At 49.0% G+C, this 19,999-nt stretch overlaps 1 protein-coding gene across 4 annotated transcripts in view; it reads right to left on the bottom strand.

Annotated features, from left to right (window-relative positions):
• Positions 1–19,999, bottom strand: part of RNF19A (ring finger protein 19A, RBR E3 ubiquitin protein ligase) — a 498,540-nt gene that overhangs the window by 25,291 nt on the left and 453,250 nt on the right. For all 4 annotated transcript variants that reach the window (XM_085605173.1, XM_085605174.1, XM_085605172.1 and 1 more), the window contains one exon: positions 10,576–10,719. In XM_085605173.1, the coding sequence (XP_085461299.1) occupies positions 10,576–10,719 (144 nt within the window). The remainder of the gene's footprint in view (positions 1–10,575; positions 10,720–19,999) is intronic.

The raw sequence follows: 19,999 nt of genomic DNA, 5'->3' as shown, positions 1-19,999 counted from the left end.
GCCCTACCACTTTTCAAGGTGCTCTCTCGGGCCTCTCACCAGAGGCCAGCCACCGCTAGGTCTCACCGGGTCTATCGCAGCTCAGTACAGTCTCAAGAGGGGGCCCAGGCCCTCCCGCTCACGGCACACACTCGCAAGACCACGAGGCCGCGGGCGGTTCCTCTCGCTTCCCCCTGCTCTGGATGAGGGCATGCAGCGGGCGAAGGTCCAGGACCTCCCTCAGTTGTCTTCAAGCGCGCCGGGCCTCCGAGTCTCACCCACACGGCCGGCAGCGTCTTTTACGCTCCCGGGCATCTGTCTCGCAAAACTCCGTTCCCTCCTCCGATGGGTGGTCCTTGAGGTCTCGCCGCCCGTCAGGGGGAGAGGGGGAGGGGTGCCGCTCCCAGAGGGAACCGGTTTCTGTAAATTCAGTCAGTGGTAACTGCAGGTTTAGGCTCGGATGTCGGGCTCTAGCAGGAGCTCGCGGCAACCCGTCTTACGCTGCCATGAGCTTGGCCACGCCCCCCTACCACCTGTATTTTTGACTGTGTGCTTGACTTAGTTTTTGCTGGTTTAGGTACTCTGCGCACTTTACCACTGCTGATCAGTGCTAAAGTGCAAGTGCTCCTTGTGTAAATTGCGATTCTGATTGGTTATCCATGATTGGCTTATCGGATTTACTGGTAAGCCCCTATTAAAGCGCACTGTGTGTGCCCAGGGCCTGAATATCAAATTCTACTAGTGGGCCTGCAGCACTGATTGTGCCACCCACATGAAGAACCCTGTAAACTTGTCTCAGGCCTGCCATTGTAGTGTATGTGAGTGCAGTTTTAAACTGCCATGTTGACCTGGCCAGTGCACCCAATTGTCAGGCCATGGCCTTCGCTTTTTATACATGTAAGGCACCCCTATGGTAGACCCAAGGTATCCCCTTAGGCAGGGTGCAGTGTATGTAAGAGGTGGGACATGTGCTGGTGTTTTACATGTCCTGATAATGAAATACTGCCAATTTAGTTTTTCACTATTGCAAGGCCTGTCTCTCCCATAGGTTATCATTGGAGCTGCATTGTAACAATTTACAAGTGTAACTTTCAACTGGGAAGAGAGAGATTTGGAGTTTCGGCTCCCTGAGCTCAAAATTTAAAAATACATCTTGTAGTGAAGGTGTTTTTCAGATTGTGTGTTTGAAAATGTCAATTTTTCAAAGTGGGCATTTTCTTGTTTAACAAACCTGTGCCTCTGCCTGCCTGTGGAATCAACTTCTGAGTTAGACTGACAGGGGCCTTTTTGTGCATTCCCTCTAGAGTGTCAAACAAAGGGAGCAAGGGTGTGTCCTGCATATCCTGATGGACTATCACCATCCATGCTGTTGGGTCTTCCTGAGCTAGAGTGGTGGGCGGAGTGGTCCCTGACACCTGAACAAGGCAGTGCCTGTCCTCTCACAATGCTATCTCCACTCCCCCGGAGGCATGACCTTGTCAACAACAAAGATTTTCTTTGAAGTTTTGCCAACTTCAAAGGCCAAAAGAGGTATAAGAATTGGACCTAAAACCCCAGACTTTTTGAACACTTCTGGATCAAGAGGACCCTGCCAAGAAGAAGAGCTGAAGAACTGTCAAGAGGAGTACTGCACCTTTGCTGTGTATTGCTTTGCTGTGTTGGCCTGCAGTTGCTGCTTCTGTGGGCAGTGGAAAGGACTGGACTTTTACTCTGCTGTATAGTGTATGAGAAGATTCTCCAAGGGCTTGAAGTAGAGTTTGGCTCCTGTTAACACGTCTCAGGGACACAACGACTTCACCTGCAACATCCTTGAACTCCCCTGCTGGGAGTTCCCATCTGCCTTATGGTGCCAATTTCAGTTCTGGGCCCTTGGAGATTGTGCCTGCTGCAAAAAGCTACATGAAACCTGAACAACAACGCATCGCCCTCTCAGCGTCAGTTTTTCTGATGCAGCAGCGCCGTGTGGGAAGAACTTCCACACACCGCCGCCATGCCGCTGAAGAAATCGATACATCAGCTGCCAGCGCTCAATGAAATCGCTGCAGTCCAAGTGAAGCGCACCAGTCTCCGAAGTCTGAGACCACCACACTGACTCCGACGCAAGCCCTGCTGTGTGGCTGAAAGAATCCACACATTGTGGGATCGCAGCTGAAGAAATCGATGCAGAGCCTGTTTATCGCCGTGGCTTCAACCTCCAGTGTGTCCAGATTTCCACGCATCGCACCTGAGTGGCAAGATTTTCCGACGCATCACCCGCAGACCAGAACAGTCTTGGAATCGGCGCCTTGCTTCCCTTACAGTCCAGATTTGACACAACACTTCTCCTGCGTGCAGCAGAACCGACGCATTGTATCCCCAAGGACTCAGGAACCAACTCATCACTATGTTTTCAGACGCTTCCCTCCTCTCTGGCCGTTTAGCCTTGTGAATTTTGATGCATCTTAAGGTACTTTGTGTAAAATCACGGCATCCATAGTTTCTTATGGACAGAATTGCTAAAACCTTTTAAAAGTCTTAGTTTGAGTAGTGTATGTTGGATTTGTGTGGTTTTGGTCTTATTTGGTTTGGATAAAGATACTTTATTTTAACTGGAGTGGTGTCCATTTGTAGTGTTTTCATTGTGTTACTGTGTGCGTTATGTACAAATACTTTACACATTGCCTCCGAGATAGACCAGACTGCTCATGCCAAGCTACCAAGGGGATGAGCAGGGGTTATCTTGGTGTGTAATTCCCTTAACCTGACTAGAAAGAAGTGTCCCTACTTGTTCAGGGTGCATACCACTGCCAACTAGAGACACACATTTCTAACAGTATAAAAGATGACAGCAGAGGAAAAAAAGGGATGGGGGACTTCTCCACATCATATAGTCCACCATCCAGGTGGGCTCAAAAAAAGAAAACCTGCAGAACATTAAAAAAAAAAAACATGTAACTGACATTAGGTGAAAAGACAGCTTGTGCGTTGACTCGCGCAACTGGACAGGCAATAATGAGGCGGCAGTACGAGGAATAGAACAAAAGTTAGAGGGTCAGATGAGCATGGTGTTATCAGTTGAGAAACAGGAGGAACAAAGATGTGACCAGCAAAAACTAGAAAAAGAGGAGTCTGACAACACTGATAGTGTTCAGGACCTGGAAACATTCAGCAACTACGCTGTGGATGCTCGAACATGCTAGACAATATGGAATAATGCAAACATTTGTGAGCTCTGGGTGTTCCGGTAGAGTCCCACAGAGCTCCCACAAGGGAACTATGGAAGAGGCTATAACAGAGATCCAGGGAACTAGACAAGATGATCAACGAAATGTAGTGGTGAAGGAGGCCTACTGACTATCCCCTTAGTACAAAAAAAATTAAAACAATATGAATGGCATAGTGATGATGGTGGTTCATTCAATCCCTGCTACAGACTCTCCATGCAGCTGTGCAGAATAGAACCACGATGAGGGGAGAGAGTTGTTTATTGTTTCAGATTTAAATCCCTAAACTTTGGTCACAAAGACAGAGTTCATTATTAAGAACGACCTTGTAGCCAAAGGATATCAGGTATACGTGAGCTATCCGGCTCGACTGCAGGTGAGTCATAGAGTAAAGAACTACTAGCTCTTGCAGTTTGAATCAGCACTGGTGTTGTGGAAGGGCATGAACCATCATTCAGGCTGACGTAGCAAGCCTGGATTGTGGGCCTCCTTCCACATACCCGGAGGGATGCCTCCCTGGGATATGCTGGAGGTAGGTCTGTTGTTTAATTGCAAGTTTTTTGTTATTCTTTACTGTCTAACTGCTGTTCTATCTCCTATGGTACACAACCAGAGAAACTTTGAATTCTTGTAGTAGCACTTTTCAGGAAACTGCTTAGCTTGAAACTTGTTGCAGTACAGCTTTTTTGAGCAGTCAACCTTTTGCCTGATGGTGGTTGGAGATTGCACACTTCTTTTCATTCTCTTTTTTGGCCTGTTTGCCTGGGGGTCAGAATGATATGGTTCTATATCTCACTACTACCAATACACATATTCATTAAAAAAATCTATTAGGTTTATGTGTATTTTTCTGTTGTACCATTGTCTTATCAATAAAATGTTCCTCCAGATAGGCAGTCTTTTGAGTGAATCAGAACCTAACCGGAGTGCATTTAAGCTGTCCTTCACTCAATAAAACTAGGAATAATGCAGCACAACAGTACATTTTACAACACCAGTTTAATATGCTCGCTAAGAAAACTATAGGCCATATTGGCAGTTCTGTAAAGGTATGAACGAAACAAACAAATATGTCAAAGACTGCAACATGACTCGGGATTAGTATTCATCTGCAAAAACAAATGATGTTTGTGCAGCAGAAAAGTGTGTGCTTTCAAAAGTGTGGCATATCACTAAAGTATGTATGAAACAGCACCTTTCTACTAATACTAGAAAAAAGTTGACTGTGGATATGGCACCAGTTTTAAATACTGGGTCATGAGATCTAATACACGTCACTGATCCTGAGCCTGTAATTGTCAATTACAATAATACACAAGGGATATAAAATTATAAAGCAAAATAGAAGGAATATGCTACTTACCAGTATGCATCTGTTCTTGGCATGTAGAGCTGCAGATCTACACACTTTTGCATAGATCGCCATCTGGTGTTGGGCCTGGATGTTTGCAGTTTGTTTTTCCTCTTGGAAAGTCTTTGGAAGTCACGAGGTCGGTGACTCCTCCTTTGGATGGTATTGCGCATGGGCTTCGGCTCCATCCTCAGATTGTTTTTCGCCAGCAGGGAAAGATGGAGCGTAGTAATAACAGTGAAGATACCCATGTGTGTATCTAAATAAGATAAACTGGAACAGATACAGGTAGCCGGGGAGGCGGATGGGCGTGTGTAGATCTGCAGCTCTACATGCCAAGAACAGATGCATACTGGTAAGTAGCATATTCCGCTCGAGGCATATGAGCTGCAGATTACACACTTTTGCATAGACTATATAGCAGTTCCCAACCTTAGCGGCGACCACCGGTATCTGTTGCAGTGGTTTGAAATAATGTTTTGAGTACAGCCTGGCCGACACTAGCTTGTTGCTTAGTTTGCACAGCTACACAATAGTGTTTGGTGAAAGTGTGCGGTGTTGACCATGTAGCTGCTTTGCAGATATCATCTATTGGGATGTTCCCTAAAAATGCCATGGAAGCCCCTATCTTTCGTGTAGAATGGGCTTTAGGGGGAACGGATAGCGTTCGTTATGCTTTGTGGTAGCAAATCTGGATGCATTTTACAATCTACCTAGCTATCCCCGATTTTGAGATGGGGTTGCCCTTGTGTGGTGGAGAGAAAGAGACAAACAGTTGTTTGGTCTTGCGGAAAGGTTGTGTTCTCTGGATGTAGTAGAGTAAGGCTCGTTTGACATCTAGCATGTGCAGAGCCCTATCTGCAACTGTCTGTGGTTGCGAGAAAAATACTGGTAGTTCTACAGATTGGTTTAGGTGAAAAGGGGAAATGACTTTAGGTAGGAATTTTGGGTTGGTACAGAGAACAACCTTGTTATGGTGCATTTGAAAAAAAGGTCCTTGTATGGTAAGTGCTTGTATCTCACTGACCCTTCTAAGGGAAGTGATGGCTACAAGGAAAGCTGTTTTCCATGTTAGGAATGGTAGTTCGCATTTGTGCAAAGGTTCGAAGGGAGGCCCCATTAGCCTTGTGAGAACGATATTTAAGTTCCACACAGGTGAGGGTGGTAACCTGGGGGAAATTATTCTTTTCAGGCCTTCCATGAAGGCTTTAATGGCAGGTACTCTAAAGAGTGATAGATGTTGCCTGTTTTGTACGTAAGCTGCAATTGCTGCGAGGTGTAGTTGAATGGACGTATAGGCTAGATTACACCTTTGTAGGTGGAGTAAGTAGCCTATGATGTGTTGAATGGACACGTCCAGGGGATTGATGGTGTTGTTATGGCAATAAACAACAAATCGTTTCCACTTGCCAGCGTAGCACGCTCTAGTGGTAGGTCGTCTAGCTTCTCTGATGACGTTCATACAGTCAGGGGGAAGATTTAGGTACCCAAATTCTAGGATTTCAGGAGCCAGATCGCAAGGTTGAGCTGAGCTGGGTCCGGGTGTCTGATCTCTCCATGGTTCTGTGTTAGGAGGCATGGTGAGAGGTGTAGTTTTTGGTGTGGTACTACAGAGAGTTCCAGCAGCGTGGTATACCACGGTTGTCTGGCCCACGTTGGAGCTACTAGGATTAGTGTGAGGGAGTGTTGTTGTAGTTTGCGCACCACTAATGGAATGAGTGGGAGAGACGGTAAAGCGTACGCAAATTTGCCTGACCAGTTCATACATATCGCATTTCCTTTGGACAATGGGTGTGGGTATCTGGCGGCGAAGCTTGGGCATTTTGTGTTTTCGTGGGTGACAAAGGGGTCAATCTGTGGATGCCCCCACATTTGAAAGAACGGATGAAGAACCTGTGGGTGAAGTTCCCACTCGTGGATTTGTTGCGTCTGTCTGCTGAGCAGATCTGCCATGGTGTTTTGGACTCCTGGGACATGTTGAGCTAGGAGAAAGATTTTGTGGGGAATTGCCCATCTCCATATGCTCTGTGCTAATTGAGAGAGCTGTGGAGTGTGTGTGCCGCCTTGTTGTTGTATATAATACATGGCCGTCATGTTGTCTGTGCGAATGAGGACTGCCTGGCCTGAAATCTGTGTTTGAAAAGATTTTAGGGCTAAAAAGATTGCTAGTAACTCCAGATGGTTGGTATGGAGTAACTTTTGTTGAGGCGTCCATGTGCCTTGCACGGTGAGATGTAATAGGTGAGCTCCCCAGCCGGAGAGCGATGCGTCCGTTGTTAGTATTATCTGGGGAACCGGGTCCAGGAACGGTCGACCTTTGGAAAGGTTTGTGGTGTTCCACCACTGCAGAGAGCGATGGGTGCGACCATCTACCAACACCAGATCGGTCACTTGACCTTGGGCCTGGTTCCACTGGTGTGCTAAGCACTCTTGGAAGGGACGCATCTGGAGTCTTGCGTGGGGCACTATGAAAATGCAAGAGGTCATCATCCCCATTTGTTTTATGAACACTCGTGCTGGAAGGGAGTGTTGATGTAGGAATTTTTGTCGTAAAGCCTGAATGCTTGCAATCCTGGCCGGATTGGGGTAGGCTATCGCTTTTGAGGTGTCTATGGTGGCACCGAGGTATTGTTTTATGTGGGATGGTTGTAGCTGGGACTTTTGGTGGTTCACCGTGAAGCCTAGTTGGTGAAGTAGTTCGATTGTGGTGGAGGTGTATTGTACACACTGATTGTATGAAGTGGCTTTTATCAGCCAATCATCTAGGTATGGGAAGACGTGAATGTGCTGTCTTCTCAAGTGTGCCGCCACCACTGCCAGGCACTTGGTGAATACCCGTGGTGCTGTTGTGACTCCGAACGGGAGCACTTTGAATTGGTAGTGTTGTCCGTCCACTACAAATCTGAGGTACTTTCTGTGAGGATGGTGCACTGGAATGTGGAAGTATACGTCTTTCAAGTCCAGAGTGGTGAGGAAGTCGTTTTGGGAGAGGAGCGGAAGTACCTGCTGAAGCGTTACCATATGAAAATAGTCTGAGTGTATGTATGTGTTTAGGGGCCGGAGATCTAGAATAGGTCGTAGAGTCTCGTCCCTTTTTGGTATGAGAAAATATAGGGAGTAGACCCCCATATTTTGTTGATTGACAGGAACGTGTTCTATTGCCTGTTTTTGTAGGAGGGAGATTACCTCCTGCTTTAGTAATTTTGAATGTTCTTGTGACATTGGGCGTTGCCTGGGTGGAATGTTTGGGGGGGTAGATGTTATTTCTAGGCAGTAGCCTGACCGAATTATTTGGGTCACCCATTTGTCTGAGGTGATGGTCGCCCAGACATGAAGGAAATTTTGGAGTCTGCCCCCGACCGGAGTGGGATGGTCTGGGGGAAGCGGGGGGAGGGGGGGGGAAGTCATTGGGTAGGAGGTGTGGCAGAACGGGCGTTGTTTGTTTTGCCTCTGCCCTTGTTGTTGTTACCCCTGTAGCCGCCTCTTTGATAACCTTTTGTAAAGGTGGTCCGAGTAGGGGATTTATATGATGTGGACGCTGTGTCTGAGGAGTAGCCTCTGGATGTACTCCGAAAGGAGGAGTGGCAAAAGGAGCGTCTGGGCGGCTGTGACTGTAAGGCCCCCATGGATTTTGCGGTATCCGTGTCTTTTTTCATTTTTCTAAGGCCTCATCCACCTTTGGCCCAAATAGATGTTCCTGGTCAAAGGGATGGTTAAGGATGGAGGTTTGTACTTCTGGTTTAAAACCAGATACTCTTAGCCAAGCATGGGGACGGAGAAGGACGCTGGTGTGGATGGCCCTGGAGGCTGTGTCTGCTGCATCTAGGACACAACGTATGGAGGTATTTGTGATTGTTTTACCCTCTTGAATTGACTCGTTGGTCCTAGCTTTATATTTTTCAGGGAGATGGTGCATTATGCTTTCTAACTCGTCATAATGAGCCCTGTCATATCTGGCCAGTAGTGCCTGAGTGTTTGCTATACGCCATATGTTGGCCGCCTGGGATGCTGTGCGTTTGCCTGATGCATCTAGTAGTTTTGATTCTTTGTCAGGTGGTGGTGCATCACCTGACGCTTGTGAATTTGCCCTTTTACGTGCAGTAGATACTACTAAAGAATCTTGTGGCGCTGGTCCTCTGATGTAGGAGGGATCTGAGGGAGCAGGTTTGTATTTTTTTTCAATACGTGGGTTAATGACCCTGACTAACTGGGTCCTTAAAAACTTCTGGCGCATGCTTTACCACTCCTTTGAGCATGGGCAGTATGGAGGTGGACCTATGTCCGGTATCAAATGTGTCTAGGAGGAAATCTTCCTCTACGGGGTCAGTATGCAAGTCCACCCCGTGATAATGTGCCACCCTTTGCAGAAGATGGTTGAACCCTAATGAATCTTCTGGTGGAGATGGCCTAGAGGACGTTGGGGATATCTGGAATATTGTAATCGTCCCATGGGTCTGGGGATCCTGTGGGGTGGGGTCCTGTGGCACATCCCCTATATCCTGATTTGGGTCCCCCTGATCATCATCGTCTGGAGACAGGGCCGGAGAACGATGCGGTGGAGAGGGCGGAGGGGGTGGCGGTGGGGAAGGAGGAGGAGGGGGAGGGGAAGGTATTCTGAACGGAGAGGTAGCAGAGTCCTTCCTCTTTGGAGGTGGAGGCGGAGCAGGCTTCTCAAAATATCTCATTTTGGTAGAGAGTGTCAAATGTCCAGTTTTTGGATCCTTGGTGAGAGTTTTTTGCAAGGGATCCGATGTAAATAGTTCTGGTGAGGTTGTTTGGTCCTTCGGCGCCGAAGGCGTCGGGGCTGATGTCTTTTTAGGTTTTTCTGTGCCGGTTTGTTGCTTAGAACCCGGCTTGGGAACCTCCGGTCTCTTGGTCGGCGCCGAGATGGGCTTCGGCTTGGAAGTGTCGGTGCCGGTGGCCTTGTGTGGTTTGGTCAGTACCGAAGATGGCGTCGATACCGAAGAGCTGGGTTTCGACCCCGAGGGCTTCGGTACGATGGTGTTCCCAATCGTTGATGACGTCTCCGAAGATGTCGACTGGAATGGACGTCGAGGAGTGTGCCATGTTCCTTCTAGCTCTTCGGTCCCGAATAGTCTTTTTGGATCGGAAAGACTTACAGGCCGGACAGTCTCGAGCCTCGTGTTCAGGGGAGAGGCAGAGGTTGCATACCTCATGAAGATCGGTGTGGGGAAATTTGGACCCACATCGAGGGCACTTTTTAAATGGAGTTCTTTCCATGAGCCGGAACCGGAGCTTGGGTAGGCCCGAAGGCCGCCGTCGACGACTGGAACCGAAGGTCTGTGCCGATGAGAAGGCACGTTGATTGAAGAGATCGCGATCGAAACAATACCGCGATTTGGGGTGAGGATTGCGCGTCGATCGTCGAACTGGAAGCTGTTCGGGACCGGAGCGCGACGATTACATCCGAGCCCGATGGCGGAAAAAAACAATCTGAGGATGGAGCCGAAGCCCATGCACAATACCATCCAAAGGAGGAGTCACCGACCTTGTGACTTCCAAAGACTTTCCAAGAGGAAAAACAAACTGCAAACATCCGGGCCCAACACCAGATGGCGATCTATGCAAAAGTGTGTAATCTGCAGCTCATATGCCTCGAACATTGAGTTTCTAATATATACCAGAGGGTTGCTCAAATAGTCCACAGTGCTAGGACTGTGCTATCATATGAAAGTTACTCCCCACTATATGCCCAGGTGCTCTCAAACACGAAGACACAAGTAGATAGAGAAACAAACATGATCTCACAAACATGATCTCACAAACATGATCTCACAAACATGATCTCACAAACATGATCACACACACACACACACACACACACACACACACACACACACCTAATTATATAACAAATCAAGTGAAAATCCAGTCTAATACTTCTGCCTTGTTATACAAAGAGTAACGAAAAGAAAAATAACAAGCAATGCAACCTCAGTGAAAAACATTATATAAAAATATAAAAAGAGAAACGAAGTAAACACTTTTTAGAATGTGAAATGCAACTGCTCAATTTCTTACCTGTCCAAAAGTGCATAAGAATTTAAAATGGATCCGGCCATTGCTTTGGTACTGGCATTATCACTAACTGTTCCCAAACTTACAGTGCCAGATTCACCACTCAGACTGTACTGCTCTTTTTGCACATCTGCTTGAATTTCCAACCTACAAAAAAAAAAAAAAAAAAAAAGAGTACATTTTCAACAAAAATTTCAATAAATATCAATACGTTTCCAAAATAAATGAATGCTCACGTAGTAGCTATTACCTTCAAAAGTGTCTGCAAATGTACCCATTACGTGAAATAAAAATGTCTTCTTTCTAAAATTTTCAATATTGTCAAATGGAATTCTACAAGTACAAGACCCCCATCTCTGGGAAAGGTACTTATCTGTAATACTTCTTCGCTTCTAATGAAATCCCCATGAAATGCATACTCACGGACTTGTCCCCACCACACACGGGATTTCAGAGAGCTGTATAAAATATACCCCTAAAAGTGCACATATGTACACATGCTCAAAGCTTTTTCATCAGAAAAGTGTGCTTAACCCGTTCCCTGCTCATGACGGAACCACTCCGTCATGAGCCACAGGCGCCGTGTGCTCATGACGGAGTGGTTCCGTCATGCTGCGGCCGTTGGCGGCCGCTCCGCCCACGCGGCACTGATTCCCCGCATGTGCGGGCGATCAATGCAAGTGGGCGGAGTCATGACGGAACCACTCCGTCATGAGCACAGCGCGCCCGTGCTCATGACGGAGTGGTACCGTCACGAGCATGGCGGCGCCGCGCTGACCCCGACCCCCCCCCACCGCCGCGGCTGAATTCGTGCAGCGGCGAAGGGGTTAAAAGGATGAAATACTGCAAAACAAATAGGAAAATGTCATTCATTTTTCATTTACAAAAAGATGACAACCCTAAATAATCACTCTATAAGCAAAATGTGACTAGATGTGACAAACATCTTTTACAAAAAGAAAAGAAAGGATGTGAAGGGCAATGTTAGCAAATTTACTCCACTATACATTAGACCAAAAAAATATAATTGTGCCTTTATGGCCCTCATCCTTCCTCCTGTAACCCAGCATGCCCAACAGGTGACAGCTCAGGTCATTGTTACAGAATCAAGAGGATCCTTGGAGCAACAGAAAAAATGCTGTACTCAGTCACAGGAAGGTGGGAGGGTTGCTTATGACTTTGATAAGGATTGCCCTGGATGAGAACTATGATTGTAGTTGTCACTTTTCCTTCTCCTCGAGGGGATCCTCACCAAAAGTCATAAGCACTGAAAAGAGTGGCAAGCCCATCCCACAAGAAAAGGCAGACAAGAAATAAAAACAGCACTGATCATCACCCAGACAGATTCCTCAAAGACTTCTGATCTACTTGGGCACCCGCCATGGAGGTCGAATCCCAATAAGTGTCTAGTGAACATGTGCAAAGGACCAGATTTCTGAAATCAGGGCACTTGTTAAAAGAGCTGTGGTAGCAATCTTACCCCTGGTTCAATGCACCTTAGGTTTTACCAGGAAGGGATTTGTTTGCTAATTGGTATATTAGCATAAATCAAGAACTATTCATCTTGAAATTGATTGCTTTGTCAATCAATCAATCAGGCGTTAGTTGAGCGCAACTATTCACCCGTAAGGGTCTCAAGGCGCTGGAGGAGTGGGGGGTGCAGTGTCCAGTCCATCAAGGAGGGGGTGTGTCGAAGAGTCAGGTTTTGAGGTTTCTTGCGAAGATGGGGAGCGATGTTGTCTGTCTGAGGTGGAGCGGAAGGGCGCTCCAAGCTCTGACCGCAAGGAAGGAGAAGGAGCGGCCTTCAGATCTGGTCTTTCTGGTGCGGGGGACCACAGCTTAGGCTGATCGTAGGATCCTTTGGTGGGGGCGTGGAATTTGAGTCGGCTGTTCAGGTATACTGGTCCGGTGTCGGGGAGGGCCTTGTGTGTGTGGGTGAGCATCTTGAAGGTGACTCTAGCCTCGATGGGGAGCCATTGGAGTGTGTGCAGGTGCTGGGAGATGTGGCAGTGTCTTAGCAGGTTGAGGACCAGTCTTGCGGCGACGTTCTGGATGTTCTATAGCTTCCGGCTTAGAGTGTGTTGCCGTAGTCGAGTCTGCTGGTGACCAGGGCGTGACTGACTGTCTTTCTGTGTTCGAGGGGGATCCATTTGAACGTCTTACGTAGGAGGCGGAGGGCGTGGAAGCAGGAGGACGAGACGGAGTTGATCTGGCGGTCCATTTTGAGCTCGGAGTCCAGGATGATTCCCAGGTTGTGTGCGTGGTCCGTAGCGGTGGGCGGGCTTCCGAGGGCGTGCGGGCCACCAGATGTCGTTCCAGGCGTCGGGGTTTGGGCCCATGATGAGTTCTTCTGTTTTGCAGGTGTTTAGTTGTAGGCAGCTGTTTTTCATCCATTTAGTGTCGGCTTCCATGCTTTCTGTAAAGTTGTGTCTGGCGGTGTTGGGTTCGTTGGATAGGGAGAGGATGGGTTGGGTGTTGTCTGCGTATGACACATTGTTGAGTCCGTAGGTTCTGACGATGGGGGCGAGCGAAGCAATGTAGATGCTGAAGAGCACAGGGCTGAGGGAGGACCCCCGGGGGACTCGGCAGGTGGTTGGTGTAGGGTCCGAGAGGAAAGGGGGGGTGGGAAGAGTCTGATCCGCTGCGTCCTACCGGAGAGGAAGGAGTGGATCCAGTCGAGGGCCTTGTCCTGGATTCCTGCGTCGTGGAGTCTGCGCATTAGGGTACGGTGAGAGACTGTGTCGCATTCTGCTGAGAGGTCGAGGAGGACGAGTGCTACTGTTTCTCCTTTGTCCAGTAGGGTGCGGATGTCGTCTGTTGCGGCGAGGAGAGCGGTTTCTGTACAGTGGTTTTTTCTGAAGCCGGATTGGGAGGAGTCGAGGATGTTGTACTCTTCGATGAATGTGGCGAGTTGGCCGTTGATGGCTTTCTCGATGACTTTCGCTGGGAACGGGAGCAGGGAGATGGGTCTGTAGTTTTTTAGGTCAGTGGGGTCCGCTGAGGATTTCTTAAGGAGGGGGGATGACCTCGACGTGTTTCCAGTCTTCGGGGAACGAGGCGGTCGACAGGGAGCGGTTAAATGGTGTGGCGGAGCATGGGTGCGATGGTGTCGGCGGCTGTGTTAAAGATGTGGTGGGGGCAGGGGTCCGTGGGGGCCAGAGTGGATTGACTTCAGTGTGTCTTCGGTGGTGAGGCTGTCCAGTTGTCAATCACTGGATTCAGGGTGTCGGGATAGTTGGTGAGGGTTCAGGGTGTTGGTTGTCTTCGTCGAAGTTGTCATAGATGCTCTTGATTTTGTGGTGGAAAAAGGTGCTGAGTTTGTCGCAGAGGTCTTGTGAGGGAGAGATGCCAGTAGACTCGCCGGTGGGTTGGGCCTAACGCCTTGATTATGTTGTGTGCGTGTGTGGAGATTCTGTCTTCAATCACCTTTTCCTTGTTTTTCTGGTGAGTTGGTGGTGGGCGTTGGTGGCGGCTCTGAAGTTGAGGGCTTCTGTGGATTTGGTGTTCCTCCAGGCCTTTTCAAGGCGGTGGCAAGTGAGTCTGGACTCTCGAAGTTCGGTGGTTGTTTTTCTTGAGGGGGGCTATGGTGTTGGCGCTGTAGGAGATCCATCTGTGCAGGGTACGGGCTGCGGTGTTGGGGTTGTTGTTTTCCGCAATGGTTGGGGTGGAGTTGCTGAGTGAGGAGGTGAGCTGGTCGTCGGTGATTCTGGTCCGGTTTCTTTGTGGGAGCAGGTGCTGGTATCTGTGGGTGTTCTGAAGGTGAAGTGGACGCATCAATGGTCAATCCATGGAAGTATGGTGGTGTGGCTGAAGGTGATGGAGATTCCTGTTGTGAAGAGGGGGATCGAGGGTGTGTCCTGCTGAGTGCGTGGGTTCGGTCACGATCTGGCGGAGTCCACTGTTGTGGAGGTTGTCCAGGAAGGATGTGGTGTTGGGGTCCAGTTGGTTGTCGAGGTGGAAGTTGAGGTCTCCCAGCAGGGTGTAGTTGGTGGATTTGATGGCATGAGGGGAGATGTCCGTGATGGAGTTGGCGAAAGGTAAGCAGAGTCGGTAGATGAGGGTTCCTCGGAGGGTGGTGGTACGGCTGGCCAGCATCTTGAAGTGAAGGTGTTCCATCAGGTCTTTGGGCTCGTCGGGGAGTGTGCTCAAGAGGAGGGTGGATTTGTGGAGGATGGCGATTCCTCCTGCCGGTGGGCATAGTGGTCCTTCCTGGAGCACTTGTATCCTTGGGGAATGGCGATGGCGATGTCCGGTCCTGAGGTGATGTTGGCCCAGGTTTCGGTGAAGAACGCTATGTCCGAGGTGGTGCTGTTGAGGAGGTCCCAGATTTCGGTGGCGTGTTTGTGGAGGGATCGGACGTTGAGGAGGATGCATTGCAGGGTCTTCAGTTTGGTTGTGTTCTTGTGGGCGGGTTGTGCTGGGTCCGTGTTCTTGGTGGTGCTGTAGGTGTGCCGGCAGCAGTGACAGCTGAAGGGTCCGTGGGTGTCGGCCGGTGACACTGGCTTGCAGTTGTTGCTGCGGCCTGGGTTGAGTGCGTAGGGTGCCGCTGGGTCGTAGCGTTGGCAGTGCGGAGGTCCAGGGTTCCCAGCACTGGTCATGGTTGGGCCTGCTGCACGAGGTCGCCATGAAGTAGGGGTTGGGGAGGGCTGGACAGCTAGGAGGCAGGAGCGGGGAGGGGAACTGGAATGGGCCGGTTGTGCAGGGGGGAGGGTCACGGGGGCAGCAGCTGCAGGGAAAAAACGGGCGGAAAAGGGCTGAAAAAAAAGAGGAAAGAATGGATTAGGGCAGAAAAAGTGCAAGAAAGGTGGAGGAAAGACACAGAAGGAGAGAGAAAGGGGGAGATTGAAATGAGGGAAAAACGAGTGGTAAAGGAGAGAAAAAGCGGAGCGAGAGAAAGGAGACCGAGGTCCACTGGACCACCAGGGATGAGGCGTAGGTAAAACCTGCGGGTGGAGGAGGGCCTCGAACATCAACACTCGGCCTCTCTTAATGGTGTAGCTGCGAGGGAGGGACAGCAATTGCACTGACAATGAGTCAGTGGTCTTGCTCGCCTGTCCCCGCAGCGGCCGACATTAAGTAGGGGTCGGGGTGGGCTGGACAGTTGGGAGCGGGGAGGTGAACTGGAATGGGCTGGTCATGCGGGGGGGGGGGGAGAAGGAGGGGGGTCGGGCCGTGTGAAGAGCTCTTTCTGATGCAATAGACGGTTCAAAAAGAATGTTGACTGATTAACATGGAATATTACTTCAGAGGGAAAACCTGGAGTAGTTCTCATAGGCACTCTGTTTTTATAGGAAACTGCGTAAGGTTCTTGGCAACACACATCCTGAATTTAATTCACACTGCAACCAAACGTGATGGCTTCCAAGAAAGTAGTCTTCCAATGTAAATGCTTTAGTGCAGCCCTGTGAAATGGCTTGAAAGGTGGACCGATTAACCGGTACACAACAATATTCATCTTAAAGAAAGAGGTTTACAATCAAACTTACAAAGAAATCATTAGTACACAATGTGAGCTGAGTAATGAGCAGTAGTGTATAATACCAGGCAAGAGACATAATAACAGTTCCTCTAAAAGAGAGCACTTGGCCAGAGGCAGGCAGTATATACATGCATACAGGCAAATTCCCTTCTAACATAGTTACATTTGTCAATAGTAGGTCATACATCACAATCATCAAGGTCTGGTCCCCGATCTGCCCTGGGAGAAGTCCATTCCTTCCTCTTCCATCTCTAAGTCTAGGCCATTGAATTCTATCCATGGCGCCCACATTTTCCGGAATTTCCGGGGGCACCCTCTCGCCTTGTAAGTCACCATCTCAGCCATCATATAAAGATCCATACTTGACCTTCACTCATTGAGCGTAGGGAGTTGAGGAGCCCCCCCAGCATTTAGCTACATCTTTTTTAGCTACCACAAGTCCTAAGTTGGCCAGCATAAGCTTGTGGCATGGCAGGTCGACATCTGTAGGGATACTCAATATGAGGAACTTCGCATCTAACGCAAGTTGGGCACCAAGTATATCATTTAGCTCGTTCACTATCCTGCCCCAGTAATTTTGAATCGGTCTGCACTCACAAAGGGTGTGTATGTATGTACCGAGTTCTGTGTAGCATCTAAGGCAGTCTGGGTTATCCATCCTCCCCATAGAGTGTAGGCGCGCCCTATCAAAATAAGTTCTGTGTAAGATCTTGTACTGTATGAGCCGTAACCGCAGTCTAATCGCTACTTCACGCGGGTGCATGAGGGCTGCCTCCCAATCAATGTCCTCTAGTGGGCCCGTGGTAAGTTCCCATTTGGCTCAAAGCGGGCCAAGTTTGTCAGGCATATTATTTATTTGCGTTTTATATGTCAATGATATGGCTTGGGTCAGAATCTCCTCTTGTAGGAGCCTACCTTCCAGCAGGACATACTCCGGCAGTGTCCCTGTGTCCAACCCCTCCGTGTCCCAGGCATGTTGGAGTCTGAGATAGGCATACACTTGGGAGTCTCGAAGCTGATATGTTGCCTGAAGTGAACGGCGCCAAGGAGCCCGCCTCCAGTACATCACCTATCTTGGAGATCCCTATTAAATCCCACTTCTTGAAGCCCTTCAGTTTTTTAATCTCGGGCAGTCTAGAACCCTCCCACAGTGGAGTCTCCCATGCAGGTGTCCCGTCCCACTCCATTTGCTTTTCAGCACTTTTCCATGCCTCCAGCACTCGTTGGGTAGCCGGTAGGAGACGCGCACTACCTGCTCCCCCATATATATAGTGGTTCCGGAATTGTAACCTTTCCAGTCTATAAGTAGGGTGGTCTCCCGGCCGATGAGCCCATTCATGACTATGAGATGGGCAGCTCTATAGTAGGCTCTAATGTCCGGTAGAGCCAAACCTCCATTGTATGGATTCCGCTGTAACGTTTGCAGCGCTATTCGTGGATGGGCTCCATCCCATAGGAGTAAACGCAGTCCACTGTTAATAATGGTGAATACAGTTTCCGGTAGTTTGTAGTAGGTATTTTGCAAAATATAAAGGAGCTGGGGGAGTGTTATCATCTTATACATAGCAGCCCTCCCCATAATGGTCAGAGGGAGTTTCCTCCACCTCTTGACATCCTCCTGAAAGTTTGAAAGAACTCGTCTGATATTATGGTCTACCCTAGCTTCTGGGTCAGTGGTGATATAAAGTCCCAGATAGGTAAACTCCTCCGTGGAAAGTCGTAAACAGCTCGGGTAGGTGTGGGGCTCCACCACTCCACTCAGTGGATATAGGGTGGATTTACTCCAGTTAATCCTATAGCCAGCGTGACTGCCATATTCTTCTAAGATCTACAATATTTGTGGGAGTGTCTCACCTGGGCGTGTAACAAAGCGAAATATCATCCTCATATAACGATATGCGTTCCACCTCCAATAAACGGGATTTGTCCACGAAGCCACCTGGACCGTGGCGGGTCCTAACCATGAGGGCCAAAGGTTCCAAAATAAGAGCAAACAATAGGGGAGATAGGAGACAGCCCTGTCTAGTGCCCAGCTGGATCGGCCAACTCGCGGAAACGACCCCATTGACCCGGACTTTAGCCTCAGGGGCGTTGTATAGCAGTGCTAGCCAGTCTCGGAACACTGGGCCAAAGCCCAACTTTTCCAGGGTGTGTTTCATAAAGGGCCAGTGAATCGGATCGAACGCCTTCTCAGCATCAAGCGAGAGGAGCCGAGGGGGGGGGGGGGTTCTCGGCTCTGTACCATGACCATCCAGTTAGCCAGATGGCATATATTAAAACGTGTGGCACGCTTTGGCATAAAACCCGATTGATCACTATGTATCAAGGGGGTGATAAACGTCAGGAGGTGTGCCGCAAGTATCGTAGCCAGAATCTTCGTCTCAATATTAAGCAGGGATATGGGGCGATAAGACCCACAGTCTTCCGGGGGCTTCCCTGTCTTATGAATGACCACCAACGTGGCCATTCGGAGATCCTGTGGCAGAATCCCTTGGTCTTTTGACGCCTTGAACAAATTAAGCAAGTGTGGCGCCAACAGTTTGCTATTTAGTTTAAAAAATTCACCCGGGAAACCATTAGGCCCCGGGGTTTTACCTGCTTTTTAGCGGCCGATGGCCTCGGTCACCTCTTCTAAAGTGAAGTCCCCCTCTAATCCGTCTCTCTCCTCCTGTGAGAGTGAGGGTAGCTCAATTGCATCGAAGTACTGGAGTATTTGTGTCTCCTCTGTCTGAGGTTTAGCTGCATAAAGTTCAGCATAGTATCTAGCAAATGCCTCTGCTATGGCTTCAGGTGTGGTATGCGTGGTATTGCACTCCTTAATGGACATCACCCATCTCATCTCCAATTCTTTCCGTCCTAGCCACGCAAGCAACTTTCCTGCTCTGTCACCTGTCTCATAAAGCCGATGTTGCACTGCCAGTTGGTGAGCCCTCACCTCATTGGTTGCCAACGCCAAATAATCTCGCTTAGTTATTACGATTTGGCGGAGGGTATGTTCAGTCAATGAGGCGGGATCTCGGCCTTCAAGGCTTAGTAACTTGCGTTCTAATTCCTCCATCTCCTGGGTCTCCCTTTTTAGGTCTCGCCTGACCCAGCGCATGCGCTGGTCTGGCGAGACTTATTGAGAGGGCTCCAAAAAGTGCTACCAGGCCAGCCTACAGCCACAATGCATGTGCGCGGGCGCCGCTATTACTTTCACTTTCGCGGCTGCTTTGATGTTTGATCGCGATCACTTTCGCGGCCGCATGGCCACTTTGCATAGCCAATAGGTCTCGCTTTTGGGACCTTATAAGTATTTAGTTATGCAACTGTTGCATGGCTAAACACTTATAAGGTCCCAAAGGCGAGAACTATTGGCTATGCCAATGCTTGTTTTTTTTGTGGGCAATTATATTTTGAGCTCTACTACGGAGCACTGTCTTAAACGCCTCCCACAAGATGACAGCCGATTGTACCGAACATTTGTTTTCTCGAAAATAAAGTTCAGAGTCCACCCTAAGCTCCCTAGCAACTCCCCTATCTTGTAATGCCCAATGGTTCAATCTCCACTGTGCTACTTGGTGACCACCCGTCCCACCCACCGTCATTAGGAGGGGCGAATGATCGGAGATGCCCCTAGCTAAATAATCTATGCTTTCCACCTGTCTGACCTCCCATGCCGGGGCGAGAAGGTAGTCCAGCCTCGAGAACACCCTGTGAAGTAGGAATATGCACGTGTATGAGGATGGTGTCTTCGCCACAGGTCAGTCAGCCCCCAGAGTCTTTTGGAATCGGGCCAACATTGTGAGACCCAGGTCGCAGGTGGGTACGGTCGAGGGAGGGATCGTTAAAGTCCCCCCCATTATGTGTATGGCAGGGCCAGAGTGTAGTAGGAGGTCAGTTAGTCTATCCAGTGTACGAAGTTGCAGTCGCGCATATACACTAATAAGCAAAAACGTCCTGCGGCTC

This window comes from Triturus cristatus, chromosome 5_1, assembly GCF_964204655.1.
Source record: "Triturus cristatus chromosome 5_1, aTriCri1.1, whole genome shotgun sequence".
NCBI classification, from domain to species: Eukaryota; Metazoa; Chordata; class Amphibia; order Caudata; family Salamandridae; genus Triturus; species Triturus cristatus.
The sequence above is the reverse complement of the archived record's forward strand: the minus strand, read 5'-3'. Positions and strand labels throughout refer to the sequence as shown.